Source organism: Oncorhynchus tshawytscha, linkage group LG18 (genome assembly GCF_018296145.1).
Source record: "Oncorhynchus tshawytscha isolate Ot180627B linkage group LG18, Otsh_v2.0, whole genome shotgun sequence".
In the NCBI taxonomy this organism is placed as follows: Eukaryota; Metazoa; Chordata; class Actinopteri; order Salmoniformes; family Salmonidae; genus Oncorhynchus; species Oncorhynchus tshawytscha.
In genome coordinates this window covers 19,961,542-19,976,373 of record NC_056446.1, presented here as the reverse complement: position 1 = coordinate 19,976,373, position 14,832 = coordinate 19,961,542, and the positions used below count along the sequence as shown (strand labels likewise).

The 14,832-nt window shown below is 40.9% G+C and overlaps 1 protein-coding gene across 2 annotated transcripts in view; it reads right to left on the bottom strand.

Moving 5' to 3' along the window:
- Positions 1-8,925: 8,925 nt before the first annotated feature.
- LOC112217645 (patched domain-containing protein 1) overlaps positions 8,926-14,832 on the bottom strand; it is a 35,391-nt gene continuing 29,484 nt past the window's right edge. For both annotated transcript variants that reach the window (XM_024378074.2, XM_024378073.2), the window contains exon 3: positions 8,926-13,232. In XM_024378074.2, coding sequence (XP_024233842.2) covers positions 11,551-13,232 — 1,682 coding nt within the window. In that variant the 3' untranslated portion in view covers positions 8,926-11,550. The remainder of the gene's footprint in view (positions 13,233-14,832) is intronic.

Sequence of the window (14,832 nt, the reverse complement as noted above, 5' to 3'; positions counted from 1 at the left end):
TCAAACTGTAATTGTGCTGAGAATCAGGGCCAATTACTTAATCCTTGTTTATAGCTGGTACTAACATGGGTCCTTTGTCTTGCTCTTGTCTACATTCTGATCGTACCCATATTTCCCGAAATGTGTCTATGCATTGTATTAAAATGTGTCTGTTATCCATCTACTGTGTCTGCATTGTGACCAGATTTCCTGGTCCCTTCCTTTATGCAAATTATTTCATAGATATTCATTCAAAATATGATTTACTTATTTAATGTAAGACACATATGGATGTAATTAGTCAGCAGTGCCACCTGTCGATGATTTTAGAGTGCAGAAAATTATGATTTAAATTGTTTCTCTGTCCAGATCTGTCTACACCTGTAAGATATAGAGACACAATGCATGTCTGACTACCTCCGGAGGTGGGCAGGTTGATCTGATCATAATCAGACCACAAAGTGTCTTTTGATTGTCTACACCTGACTAAAAATGTGGGCACAATCAGAATGTGGACAAGATCAGGACAAAGGACGCAAGTTAGAACCAGGTATAAATAGGGCTTAATGTGAGCAAGCGGGACCTTGTTGCCTGCTGTATAATATATGAAAACATAGTCAGCTAATACTAAATGAAGATTCATCAAATAATAAATGAAGATGAAACATTTTAACTTTAGTTAGGTTGAGAGTCAAGAATCACAGTCAGTTAAATAGACAAAGGTTTTAATTAAAATGTCTTGGTCATATAAAAATTTCACATATGCATACTATTTATAGCTTCAACATAGCAGGCAGTAGAAAATACTTTACAATGAAAATATGAATAGCATTCAAAAGCATACTTCTAATAAATTCACACTGAAACATTCCTTTACATAATCAATTCACTATGGTTTCATTTTTGTCTGGTCAGGTTGTTCTACGTTACAATTCAAATGTAAAGATGTTCCTGGAGTTGGATCACTAACTTCAGCCAGACCCCTGCATAGCTAAACTTTTGTCTCGAGAACGTCAGCTGAGATGTACGATACTGTCCTAGAGAACATTTATTACGGCAAATTCTGGATTTATGGAAGACTGTAGTTCATTTGGTGCTATGACCATTTGTAGTATTTTGCTTAAGTAGATATATCATTGAAGATACAACCGTACCGAATGTGGTCTTCGAGAGCAGGTGAATGAGCATGCTTGCAACAAAGGTTCAAAATCAACTCACTCTAAACACTGTCATCATCCAGCCATAGTACCAACCACAGTGAAACATAAATCAGAACATTGTCTGACCACAACAGGGCTCACTCATACTAAACAGTCAGTTCTCTGCCCAAAAACACAGTGTTCAGCTGGGTTGACATCCCCCGAGGAAAGAAAGTGGCAGAAGTGAGGGGGAAGAAATCACTGTAACTTGGTTGAAGAATTTTACCACCACTAGCATGTGATGGGAACAGTTAATTGAATTAGCCACCTGCGGGCAGCAGTAGCCACACCGGGCCCAAAGCAGCCCAACAGACAGGCCGGTGTCGAGGGAAGGAGAGGCAGAAATGCAGCACACATAAGCGTCAGCAGAATCAAAAACAGCAGCCAATAATATCCCTCTCAGCATACAGAACAGTAAAGACACAAACCAAATACATGACACAAAACACCCTTCATTTTACCAACTTTTCCTCTCAAGTAGTCTAAAAAAAGTATTGTGGAAACTCTCCAACATGAGGAGTAAACGTTGCGGGTTGAGAGTCCTTCTGCTGTTGCAGCAATCAGACAGCTTGCAGTCATCTTCTGTAATGACTATCACAGTTTCCTTCCTGCGCTAGCTGCTAAAATCGTTTGAGATTAAAATGAGGGCTTACCTCTCCAGTTCTCTGAATCTTTTAAATATTCTCCTGCTGCCACAAGATAAGGAAGAAGAAGAGAGCGAGAGGATTGCTGTCAGCCCTGCCAGCTTGCTACCACAGCACTGGAGCCTAGAAAAGCCTATTCAGTCAGCCACTGAGGAGCTGGGTAGAGCATCAGAAATGATAGTTCTACATTTCAACACTAATGGCCTGGTCTGAGGGCTCCCTTGTCTATGTTACTGAGTGCGAAAGAACATTGTGGTAGTCACAGGGTCACTAGCCAGTGTTCCTGTGGTATTGTTCACTTCACACCCCTGTGCATCCCTTCTCCCTCCATCATTCTCTCTACGCTGGGCCGAGTGTCTCTGAGCCATGGGAAGACCTAATGGGTGAATGACCACATTTGCATTTACATTACAGTACATGGATTACATTTGGGGTGATTACACATGGAGAAACGTTGTCCCTATGAACAATGGTTTAGACAAAATATGCTAAGCGATTTAGCTTAAACATGTGCACCAGTGGCGGTCGGTGCCGTTTAAAATGAGGGTGGACAATCTTTTTTAATGAGCACGGCCTTATTTCTATTACAGCATATTAGATGACTGTCATTCATATTCCATTCATCCAGCTCATCGTAACATCAATAGGTTTAGGCTACTAAATGATACTCAAATTTTCCATATACCCATCATGAGGTTGCTACTGTACAACCTAGCCTATGAATTAAAGTTTACAACGTAGGTGCACAGGTTGAGATAAATATTTGAGTATTCAAGGTGACAGACAGTGACACATTCAATGCTGCCTTGCACACTCTTGCCTGCATCTAGCTGATCTAGTGTGTAATCATTAGTCCAACAGTTGCAAACGAGAGTTTCTATTGGACAAATTCAGTTATGTTTATCCCCGTTCCCTTCCATGTGCTTCCAATTAAGAAATGTTTTTCAACAGAATCGGTGGAATGAATACACCCCTGATAACCTCAAACAGTTCACTTTCACAGCAGCCACATACAGACACCATGATAATTTGCTCTTTGTACAATTCCTTCTCGTACCTACGGGCTCTCCTCATCTCACTTTTTCCCATGGCTTGTGGAATGCTAGCAGCTACACACAGCATACATCGTTGCCGCCATTTTAGCTAACGTCATAGTCAACATAGCTAGCTACTATAACTAACGTGTTAATTAAACCCACTACAATAATGCAATACAATGTACAGCAAGCAGTTTAGCAGTTACACCGGCAGGCCCCAGTGGCAATAAATGTTTAAAACCAAAATCTTACCTTGATAATATATTAAATTTTATTTGGAACAGCAAGCCACACAAAATTAAATGGCTTATTTATATAATGCATATGAATTAAGAGGACATAAATGATTAAATATTAAAGCATTAGAACTTTTACTAAAAGCTTCAGTCATAGAAAAGTTATACTTAAATCCAAACTAGTTCTCTAGCAGATGAGTAAGAATGTCTCACCCCATGTTCAAGAATGGCATTTTTCCTTTTATTCAGATTACAACCTCAAAAATATCGCTATTTTTAAAGTTGGTTGCAGTAAAACGTTGGTTGCAATTTCAAATAATACAATAAATATTATGGTTACTCAAATGTCCTAATTGATTTTTTTAATGAAGAATAATCTTTGTAAATGATATCATAGGACTGGTGCAGTTATGTCACACATGCAGCTAACAAAAATATATGGAAATGTCTGTCTCTACCCAAAAATACAACCAACTAATTGCAGCATTACCGCAAAAATGGTAAAGGGAAGTGGAAGGGGGATAAAGTAAGGAAGTTGTCTGTCGACCCTGCATTAAAGACCAAAATTGGTTAAAGAAAATTGTGATACATAAAAAAGTATACCAGTTTAATTTAAGAACCAAAACTGACAGTTGTGCCATATAGTTGGGAAGAGATTTCCGATGTACCGATTCCACGGTACATGGTTTATGAACTGATACGCAAAATGACACCGGAATCAAAACGTAGAATTTTTCAATTTAAATTATACAAAATTTTTGCAACCAATAGAGATGTATATGGGGGGATACAACCATCCCAGCTCTGCAGATGTTGCTGCGAAGAGACAGAAACATTATATAACTTGTTTCGGTACTGCCCATATGTAACTTGTTTTTGGTGGCAGGTCCAAGAATTGCAACATTTACCTGGAGCTAACTCTGTAAATAGCACTGCTGGGTGATTTGAAAAGTCATAGTCAATCGATCAATAACATAATCATACTTTTAGCAAAACAATGTATCTTTAGTTTACAATCTGTAGAAACTATGAGAATAGAAAGGTTCAGAACTTTTCTGAAACATCACAGCACAGTTGAAAAATATATGGCAAATCAAAAATCGATTTGTAAAATATATACTGTGCCTGTAAAATGTAAATAGGTTCAGAACTTTTGTGAAACAGCAATTAAAAAAATATGTCAAAAAGGGTTGAGGGAATCTGAAGGATGGGATTCAAAACAAAACAAATATAACTATTGTAAAATACATTGTGTCCATAAAATGTATATAGTATGTATAAGTTGAAATTAAAAGCCTAAGTGGTGATGTTCACTAGTTTACTCCAAGTAGGCTAGGGTTCTTAGGGTTAGGGGAAAATAATAAAGGAATATATATACAGTAAGTTTGAACACAGCTACTCATTCAAGGGTTTTTCTTATTTTTAATATTTTCTACATTGTACAAGAATAGTGAAGACATCAAAACTATGAAATAACACATATGGAATCATGTAATAACCAAAAAAGTGTTAAACAAATCAAAATATATTTGAGATTTGAGATTCCTCAAAGTAGCCACCCTTTGTCTTGATGACAGATTTGCACACTCTTGGCATTCTCTCAACCAGCTTCTCCTGGAATGCTTTTCCAAAAGTCTTGAAGGAGTTCGCACATATACTGAGAACTTGTTGGCTGCTTTTCCTTCACCCTGTGGTCCAACTCATCCCAAACCATATCAATTGGGTTGAGCTCAGGTGATTGTGGAGGCCAGGTCATCTGATGCAGCACTCCATCACTCTCCTTCTTGGTCAAATAGCCCTTACACAGCCTGGAGATGTGTTGGGTCATTGTCCTGTTGAAAAACAGGATAATCCTACTAAACGCAAACCAGATGGGATGGTGTATCGCTGCAGAATGCTGTGATAGCCATGCTGGTTAACTGTGCCTTGAAATCTAAATAAATCACTGACAATGTCACTAGCAAAGCACCCCCCCCCAACATCACACCTTCTCCTCCATGCTTCACGGTGGGAACCACACATGTGGAGATCATCAGTTCACCTACTCTGCGTCTCACAAAGACATGGCGGTTGGAACAAAAAATCTCTAATTAGTACTCTTCAGACCAAAGGACAGATTTCCACTGGTCTAATGTCCATTGCTCGAGTTTCTTAGCCCAAGCAAGTCTCTTCTTATTATTGGTGTCCTTTAGTAGAGGTTTCTTTGCAGCAATTCGACCATGAAGGCCTGATTCACACACTCCTCTAAACAGTTGATGTTGAGATGTGTCTGTTACTTGAACTCTGTGAAGCATTTATTTGGGCTGCAATTTCTGAGGCTGGTAACTCTAGTTAACTTATCCTCTACAGCAGAGGTAACTTTGGGTCTTCATTTCCTGTGGCGGTCCCCATGACGCTTGATGGTTTTTGCGACTGCACTTGAAGAAACTTTCAAATTTCTTGAGATTTTCCGTATTGACTGACCTTCATGTCAGTCAATGATGGACTGTAATGATGGACTGTCATCTCTCATTGCTTATTTGAGCTGTTCTTGCCATAATATGGACTTGGTCTTTTACCAAATTAAATGCATTCCAGGTGACTACCTCATGAAGCTGGTTGAAGGAATGCCAAGAAGCTGTCATCAAGGCAAATGGTGGCGACTTATAAAATATATTTAGACTTGTTTAAACCCTTGTTTGGTTACTACATGATTACATATGTGTTACATTGATGTAAGCTACAATTTATCTGAAATATTAAATCTGATCTACCTTCCATTACTCTTGACTTGGAAGAGTTCCAGTGTTGGATAGCCATAGCCAGCTCTGTTCGAGTAGGCTAAACTAGCTAGCTGCATTCGCTAGCTAGGTAATTCAAAGTGAAAGAAAAATACTATGAAATGTAGCTAGCTAGCCATCTCTCCCTCTCTCTCTCTCTCTCGCTTCTTCTTTATTTTTTAAGAAATTGATTTGTTCAAAACTGTTCAACTATTATCTTTCTCTCTCTTTGAGCCAAACACTCACCACATTGTATGTACTGCAGTGCTAGCTAGCTGTGGATTATGCTTTCACAACGAGATTAATTATCCGATCCTCTGATTGAGTGGACAACATGTCAGTTATTACTGCAAGAGCTCTGATGGGTTGGAGGACATCCTCCGGAAGTTAACATAATTAGTGTGCTGTTGAGGCTACTGTAGACCTCCACTGCAAAACAGTTTCTTTTAATCAATTATTTGGTGACGTGATATTATTTAGTATAGTTTATCTAAAAAGTATTACTTTTTTAATGTTTCACAATTGATATTTTCATGAAATTCACTGAGGAGGATGGTCCTCCCCTTCCTCCTCTCAGGAGCCTACACTGATGTGCACTTAAACAACGCTGTGATTACTCCTCATGCAGTGTCATCTGTTTTCACCATAAGCCTCATAGCAGCACAGGGGTTACAGTTGGTGTATGCAAAGCAAATAAAGTGTAATTTTAGGGATGAGGGGCTGTGTTAACTATAGTACACAAACACACATTGTTGTCATAACCACATCCTTACACTAGCTGCTTGATTCAGGGCCTACATTCTATGTATCCTATCAGCATATCTAACATAACATTCCACCTTGGTCACAATCAAACTCCAAATACCATGTATTGATTGATATACAGTCAGCTCAACCCACCACCAGTTTTCAACTCTGTCTGACAGGATCACAACAGCACCCACAAACCATTCACCAGAATCCAATCAGTTATTTTGCATAAAAGACACATAAAGCATTGAAAAGTAAAGCAATGCAACCAAACCATTCTGACAAATCAAAAGTAATTCCATTGTAGATGAATGGTGTGCATCTCTCCTGGACCCCACAGCCTTATATAGAGTTTATGACGTGCACAAAGACATGTTATTTCAAGCTTATGATGACACGTACATAGCCTCAGACATTAGCATTTTCAAACCTAATCCAGACTCCAAATCATCAAGTCATTCACCCAAGACTTTCTGTCTTTAACACTGAGCACTTTGTACTGTCTAAAAGATGGCTGACATAAATGTTCACTATGTTAGTAGCATTGTATTTAAACTGGCCAAGCACACACAAGTTGTTATGAGACAGTTCCCCTTTCAGTCTGTTGCTTATTCTAAGGGGGGAAATCCTACTGCAGTACTCAATTGTTGACATTGACATGTGGTGTAGAAATGCTGTATGAAATTGCAAATGTAAAAAAGGGGATGACTACAGTATTGATGAATGAGCAGAAAATACATTGGCTGGGTTCACAGGAGGTTGGTGGCACCTTAATTGGGGAGGACGAGCTCGCGGTAATGGCTAGAGCGGAATCAGTGGAATGGTATCAAATACATCAAACACGTAGTTTGTTGCCATTCCATTTGCTCCATTCCAGCCAGTATTATTAACAGTCCTCCCCTCAGCAGCCTCCACTGTCAGGGTTTACAACCAACCTAACAATACAGAATAAATGTGTTCTTGCTGTTATAACAGTAATGCAGCGTAGTCAACTACAGTTTATAATTGCATAATCTTATTGCACTGGGTTGTATACCTGAACATGCAAACTTAACTATGCTTGTGTATGATCGAGGGGCAGACATTAGTTTACCTGCTGCTTGGGTTATTCTGACTTTCCTATGCATCTTTCAATATTCTAATTCAGTCATCATGTTCAATGGTTGTTTCACACATCTTATTGCAGTGTTTTCCTGGCAAGTAGTATAAGCTAGAATCATGAGCCCAACTGCAGCAGGCTTGATGCCTATCCTTAGTATAACAAAGTGTGGTGAAATTTTAAAGTAGCCTGCGATCACCTGCTACTCAATAACAGTGTTTGGGTTTTTATATTCACACATGGAGCATCAGACACCACAGTGATCAATACCAAACCTCAGATAATGACGTCTTCACGGATGTCCTCAATCAATGACCACGTTCTGTCCAAATACAAAACTCAAAATTACACCCTACCACACAATCAGACAGCCTGATTTAAGGGATAAATAAAACCATAAGCAAGGGAGTTTGGAAATCGAGAGGATGTGGACACTGGACAGCCACGTACTGTATTTTGGATATTGAATACTTAATGATGACAAATTAAACATTGGTGGAGGTACTGACTTTCTCAGCTGAGCAGACAATGAAATTGTTAGACAAGTGATGATTGGTCACACGTTTGAACACACAGTAGACTCAGAAAGACAGCATTAAACATAGCTTCATCAGAGATGACTTGTACACAGTAACCACAGCAAGCAGAGTATTTGAAAATATGAATCGACTATCCTGTATCATGAGAGTCTTGCAAAAAAAGCAACGAAAGTTATTGGAGGGTTAAGCATGTTCATGGATCATGTATAATCATATTGTAATCTGAATATTCATTAGACGTTATGTACATATGGGTCATAACAGCACGGCAAGCCTTTAAGCTCAGTCTTAGACATGTTCAGCGTATAAAATGTAAATACTTTGTCGTTAATGTTTGTTATTTTGCAAACTATTCTGGTAGACTAACCAAGCCAGATAAAATTGTGGTGTAGTAAAAAGAGGCTGTAATATTTCCCTGTAATATAATGGCCAAGTAGTGAGGAATAGACAAACAAACAGACAAAGAAGTCTCCCCATAGAAAACATGTTACATTTGTTGAAGCACAACAAACATGTAGGTCCACTGCAGTGTGCGATGGGTCGACCCATTCTGTATACTGTTGGCATCCCACAGTTTATTACTGGCCGACTGTGTTCAACCATTTTTTTCTTTATTGCTTTTTTATAATAAAACTTCAGCTTAAAAAAAATCTGATATTGTAGAGTTTTTTTCCTGTTTTTCTTATAAAATCTTACAAAAAAAAATCATATACAATTATATTACATGTCATAGTATGATTCTCTGGCTTTTGTCTTGTTGAACATAGAGGACATGTAGTTCTTTTTTTTTGCACAAGATGTTATAGAATATGCATTGAAATAGGTTACTACAGAGTAGCAAAATGAGGATACACAGACTAAATGTACAAAAATGAAATACATGCATACATACATTACAGTGCCATGCGTACAGTCATTTTGGGAAGTCAATGATTTCAATTGGCATTTTGTTCCCATTATATTAAATGTTCATGCTTTCTTGCTATACATACATGACATGGCTTTTACAAAATACAGAGATACCAACAGCTGCAGGTGTTGTAGCTAGCCTATACACCTCACTAAACTATGTCTGGTTCAAAGGGACCAGATTCTCTCTGGCTATTTAGGTTTAAATGCTTATGATTAATCATCACCACAGACAAGAGATTTGAAAATGAAATTAGGGATTTACCTTGTCAACATTTTTAACATGAGAGATTCATTCTTTGCTAACTCTGAGACAAAGAATTTTGTAAGGAGGATGATTATTTCATGATGGAGGACCCCTTTAATTGCATTTATTTCACTAACGGAGGAATGGGAAAGCCCATGTGCACTTTAAAGGCTTTATCTTGATAACTAGCGAACTATCATACTGAAGTATAAACCACTCTTCTTTTCTTTACATTAATATGTACGCCTACAACATGATGCTTTCACGATGGTTAATTCTACTAACCATTTTTCTCATGGAAGCTTCTCTAACTTTTGGTCCAAACACACACAAATCTGCTTCAGCTGCCCTGCTAGCTTTATCTGTCCTTTCTGAGGAGTACCTCAACCCTTTCAAGCAACATATAAAGAAAGCAAAGCTTTCTCAAGTCATGACTTTCAAATAAGAATAACCTAAGGACAGCCACATCCTTTTACATTAGAGGCACTCTGTCACATGCCACAAGCCACTCTAAGATAATGTGCCAGAGGTCAGTGATGACTATCTCCTGCAATCTGACCTTGAGAGTGTGCTTCTCAGCCCTTATAGAGATCTTATCCAGACGTTGCTAGTTAATGCGCTTGGTTTTCCCCAGGGGGAGAGGGACTACATTTTGACCACTCTGGATCGTAGAGAGGCTACTGGAGGAGAACGTTGATATTCTCTGGAAAGTTCTAAAGTACATCAAGCATGGGACAATAAAAGCCATTGGAATATGAATACCAATGGTTGCTTAAACTAGAATAATTGTGATGTATGACATTGCTTGTGAGGTTAGATCCAATAAGACGTCTTTTACATCATGATTTCATTTGACAGAATGTCCACATTTACAAAACAAATCAAGAAGTGTTTTATCTGCAACCCAAAAGTTGTTTTTCTCTCTAATTATGTGGCACCATAGAATTTCACACAAGCAAAAAGAGCTAATATACAGCATCTCTGATTAAATGATGACCTAACATGTAGCCTGTCGTGTTTAACCCACCCAATCATTTATTTTGTTCATGACCCATAATCATGGGCCAATAGAACATGTGACACTGAAATGTGTTAAACACTCTAACCATGCCTCGTCAACCATGATGTTCAGATGACCCCATATCCGAGCCCAGTTAGTGTGGCAACACAACCTTCAACCTCTGCAGTACTCCATCCTTTGGGTTTTACTGCTTTAAAAGAGGCCCTTTCACACCTAGTTCATTCTGCTAGGATTTCTAGAACATGCATGACTCTATTAAATGACGCACCTTGCTGCAGTTCCACTGTAATTGTTGGCTAAGAACAGATGTGAAAACAGAAATAAAGCAGATATACTTGTCTTCCTGTAAAATGTATCTTGACAATTGTACTGTGCAAGATCATTTTTCATAATGGACACAGTGTATGCCATCTGCCCAGATCAGCTGTTCGCTTGGGTGTTCACCGAAAAGACAGAATGGAATGTACTGTTGGTATTCATTATCTCTGTGTACTCTCAAACCAATTCTAATGTATAGATCCTTCTGCCTGTCATTCATCAAACTAATCATACTATAAGGTGGTCATATATGTCAGTGAATGGCCAGATTTACTATGACAAATGGTAGAAAACAATTTAGATAACTTTGACAACCATCCTGGAGGTAGACATGTCTCTCATTGTCATGCTAGCATGCTTTGCTCAAGGTACTGTAGATTTACAATTGCTAAAATAAGATGTATTATTCACATACACATAACACTGTAAGTGAATGTAGGCGTTTGTAGTTGCGTCCTGGCTGTGTGCATGTGTCTGCATGAACAGCAGAGGGAACCATGAGCAGACTGTGCAGATAATATACACTGTCCCATCCAGTTTGAAGGCGTAGCTGATCTGTAGGTCTGATCTGGTCTGGTCTCTACTCTGGACAGCATGGCTGCTGGCTGTCTGGCTGGGTCATGGCTGCTAGCCTATCTCTCCCTCCTCCCTCTGAGGACCAGTCAGCTCTAACCCCTTGGGCCCTGTGAGGTGCTACACCGCATGGCCACCTTCAGTTTAGGAAAGGCTTCCAACACCTCATCCACCAATCACTGAAGACCGTCCCGCTGACGCTCAACGTTCGCCGCTCACCGCTCACAGACACACGGCCTCTCAGACGTTAGTCACATGATCAGGGTTCTCCCTGACTTCAATGCACTCTATCTCCTCCCTTTCCCTCACTCTCTCCCTCTCCATCATCTCCCGCTCCCTCTCTCTCTCTTTCCGTTTGGCCCGTTTCTTCTTCTTGTGCCTTTTTTTGGACGGGGGGAAAAACGTTAGAAACACAGGCAGGATAACAAAACAGTGCAGCACTGTGCAGCCTGCGGTGAGGAGGGAGCACTTGAACAGTGTGTAGGTCAGGTTGGAAGGCACAAACACCAACGGCAACATCCCAATGATGAAACAGCAGGCATTTTGCAAAATGGCCGCCCCGTGCTCCTCCAGCGAGATCTTAATGCACTGGGTCCTGGTGTGCTCCGTGGCCAGTACGAAGGTATACAGGTGGGGTGCACAGTGATCCATGGCAAAGTTGAGAGTATAAATAAGGCACAGGATAGAGATGCTGTCCATGTGTACATTCCAGAGGGTCATGAGGCCCAGGACCCCCAGCTCTACGGAGGTGACGGTCAGGATCAACCAGAAGTTCCCCAGAGGGTTGATGACCAGGAAGAAGGTGAGGATGAGGATGGTGAGCACACTGAAAGCCGAGGTGAGGATGGGCGACACTACGGAGGAGCTGTAACGGTCCATGAAGACGAAGGTGGGGTTGAAGACAATGAACTTGATGTTGTTGATGAGCGATAGTGGGCGGAGCCTCTCCAGCAGTTCCACCACCTCCTCCCGTGTCTTCTCCGTGGTCCGTGCCACCAGGTACATCCTGGACGCGATGATCTCCATTTCATCTCCATCTGTCTTGGACAGAATGATGTCCTCCATGAAGTGCTGATACTCCGGGCTGCGCAGGAAGGAGCCCTGCAGGATGGTGATGAAATCACTTTTGGTCGAGGCGCTCACATTCACCACCTTCAGATACTGAAAGTAGTTATCCATCCAGGAGATCTTGTTGAAGCCGTGGCTCAACGTTGTGAGGTGCTCCTGCACCGTGGAGTTCCAGTACTCAATGGGCTCATAGATGTAGAAGCCGATCACAGGGCTGTAGTTACTGAAGTACTTCTGCTGGGTCGTGGCGTAGGACACACTGGGCGTGTTGCTGGCTAGGAGGTTGACGATGTTGGATCCATCACTGATTTGTAAACATCCCATGAAGGAGAAGGAGGCGTAGATCAGGTAGAGGATGACCACGAAGGGCTTGACGTAGGTGTTGGTGATCCACTCCGTGTAGTGCTCCCTCAGGAAGTGCTGGATGAAGTGGTTGTGGTAGGGCAAGACCTCGTGGTGAGTGACGTGGTCATGGCCGTCGCTCATCATGGTCTTGAACCAGGTGGGCTGGCGGTCCAGGTACTCCACTGAGGGGATCTTACAGCAGAACACACTGTGGTAGCGGTTCTGCTCCAGCTGACCAGCGAACACCAAGCAGGAACCATAGAAGGAGAACACGTAGAAGTAGTTGACCAGGACGGCTACGCACATGCTCTGGCAGAAGATCTTCACCGACTCGATGTTGGTGAAGGGGCTGGCACCCATGCCAAAGGTGATGATGTAGAGGGAACTGGTCATGGTATAGCACACCATCACGTCGGCGAAGGCGTCTGCCACACGCTCCTTGAAGGGAAGGCTCTCTCGAGTTCTTCTCCAGCCCGCCAGGAGCTCAAACACTCCTTTGGTTCCATGACCTGAAATGACGGGAACACATACTTTGTTAATGCCAATGCCAGTGAATACACAGTATTCATGATCTGTGTATAAGTATGGTAACATTTTAAAATTAATATAACACAACACATGCATTGTAAAAATTGTAAATGCATTGTAAAAATTAATTAATATCTGTGGGATTGTGAGCTATAAAAATAGACTTGAATAGACACACTCAGGGGCATATTCTCCATATTCACCCACACCCATATTACACACACATTACACACACACATATTTTGACATGTTTCTGGCTGGGAGTTGCCAGCCATGAATGTGTTGGCTTTGAAACATTTGAATAAATGTAACGCTCCTCCATCTAAATATTTCAGTGGGAGTTGTGGATTTGGCTCGTCTGCATGCCGTGTCCACACTGTTTTAAAGATTTCCTGAAAAATCTGCCTGGTTGATTCCTTGCTCTCGACAGAGTCATAAATTTAGACTCGTTTGACACAATGAAAAAAAGTTAATTAACTATAAAGGATTAGGCCAATATAATGAGTCAGGTGGATTTACTTGGCTTGCTTTTAGTTTTATTAAGCTGCGGTACAAGTCAATTAGTTAGTGTCAGTTCATTTAGATGGTGTGTGGGAATTTCGCATTACAGTATATGCAGCAGTTTACTAACATTATTCAGTAAGGATGGTACCCATGATTTACATTTTCTACATATCTGGCATTTCTGTGTATGATTGGAAAAGCCCTGGGTTACGTTAATGTGATTTATGAGTCACAGGTGGGGAATGGATAATAACGTTGGGCCCATCTGGTAAAATATCCCCAGATAATATCTCCACTCCATTACCAAAGCCTTGGTCTGATGTCACCATCTTGATGTAAAACATAAAAACTTATTAAGGCAGACAGGGTTTCCACTTTGTGCAGACTAAGATGTATGTAAGAAAAAGGGGAATGAATTAGCCTCCACACACAGCCAATAACAAAGCTCCTCTCATTCCACGCCACCGAACCCCTGACAGTGCCATTATCATGAAACTCCACACTCGTAGAAAAAAAGGTGCTATCTAGAACCTAAAAAGGTTATTTGGCTGTCCCCATAAGAGAACCCTTTGAAGAACCTTTTTTAGTTCCAGGTAGAACCCTTTTTGGTTCCAGGTAGAACCCTTTTGGGTCCCATGTAGGACCCTTTCCACAGAGATAAATACAGTATGTTATCACTCCCTTCAGATGCTGCTATAACGCTGCATTTGTTAGCTAATGTAAGATGTGAAGCTGACCATAAGCAGGGAGAGGATCTGGATAAAGAGGACTAGACGCCATGCGACGCGACGAGGCACTCTCGGCGTGATACAGATGTGTCCCACGTGGCTTTATGAATCCCTGTTGCATATTCTAATCATGGCTGAGTGCTGGGCTGGCCAAGGTCAGCAGCACTGCTGGCTGCTTGATTCATACAAGTCTGCTGCTCTGCCTCCCTCTGACACTCCGCCTGCCTGCTCACTGTGGAATACACTGTGGCTGCTGTGTGTGAAGGGAGCTAGCGGGAATACGCTGTGGCTGCTGTGTGTGAAGGGAGCTAGCGGGAATACACTGTGGCTGCTGTGTGTGAAGGGATCT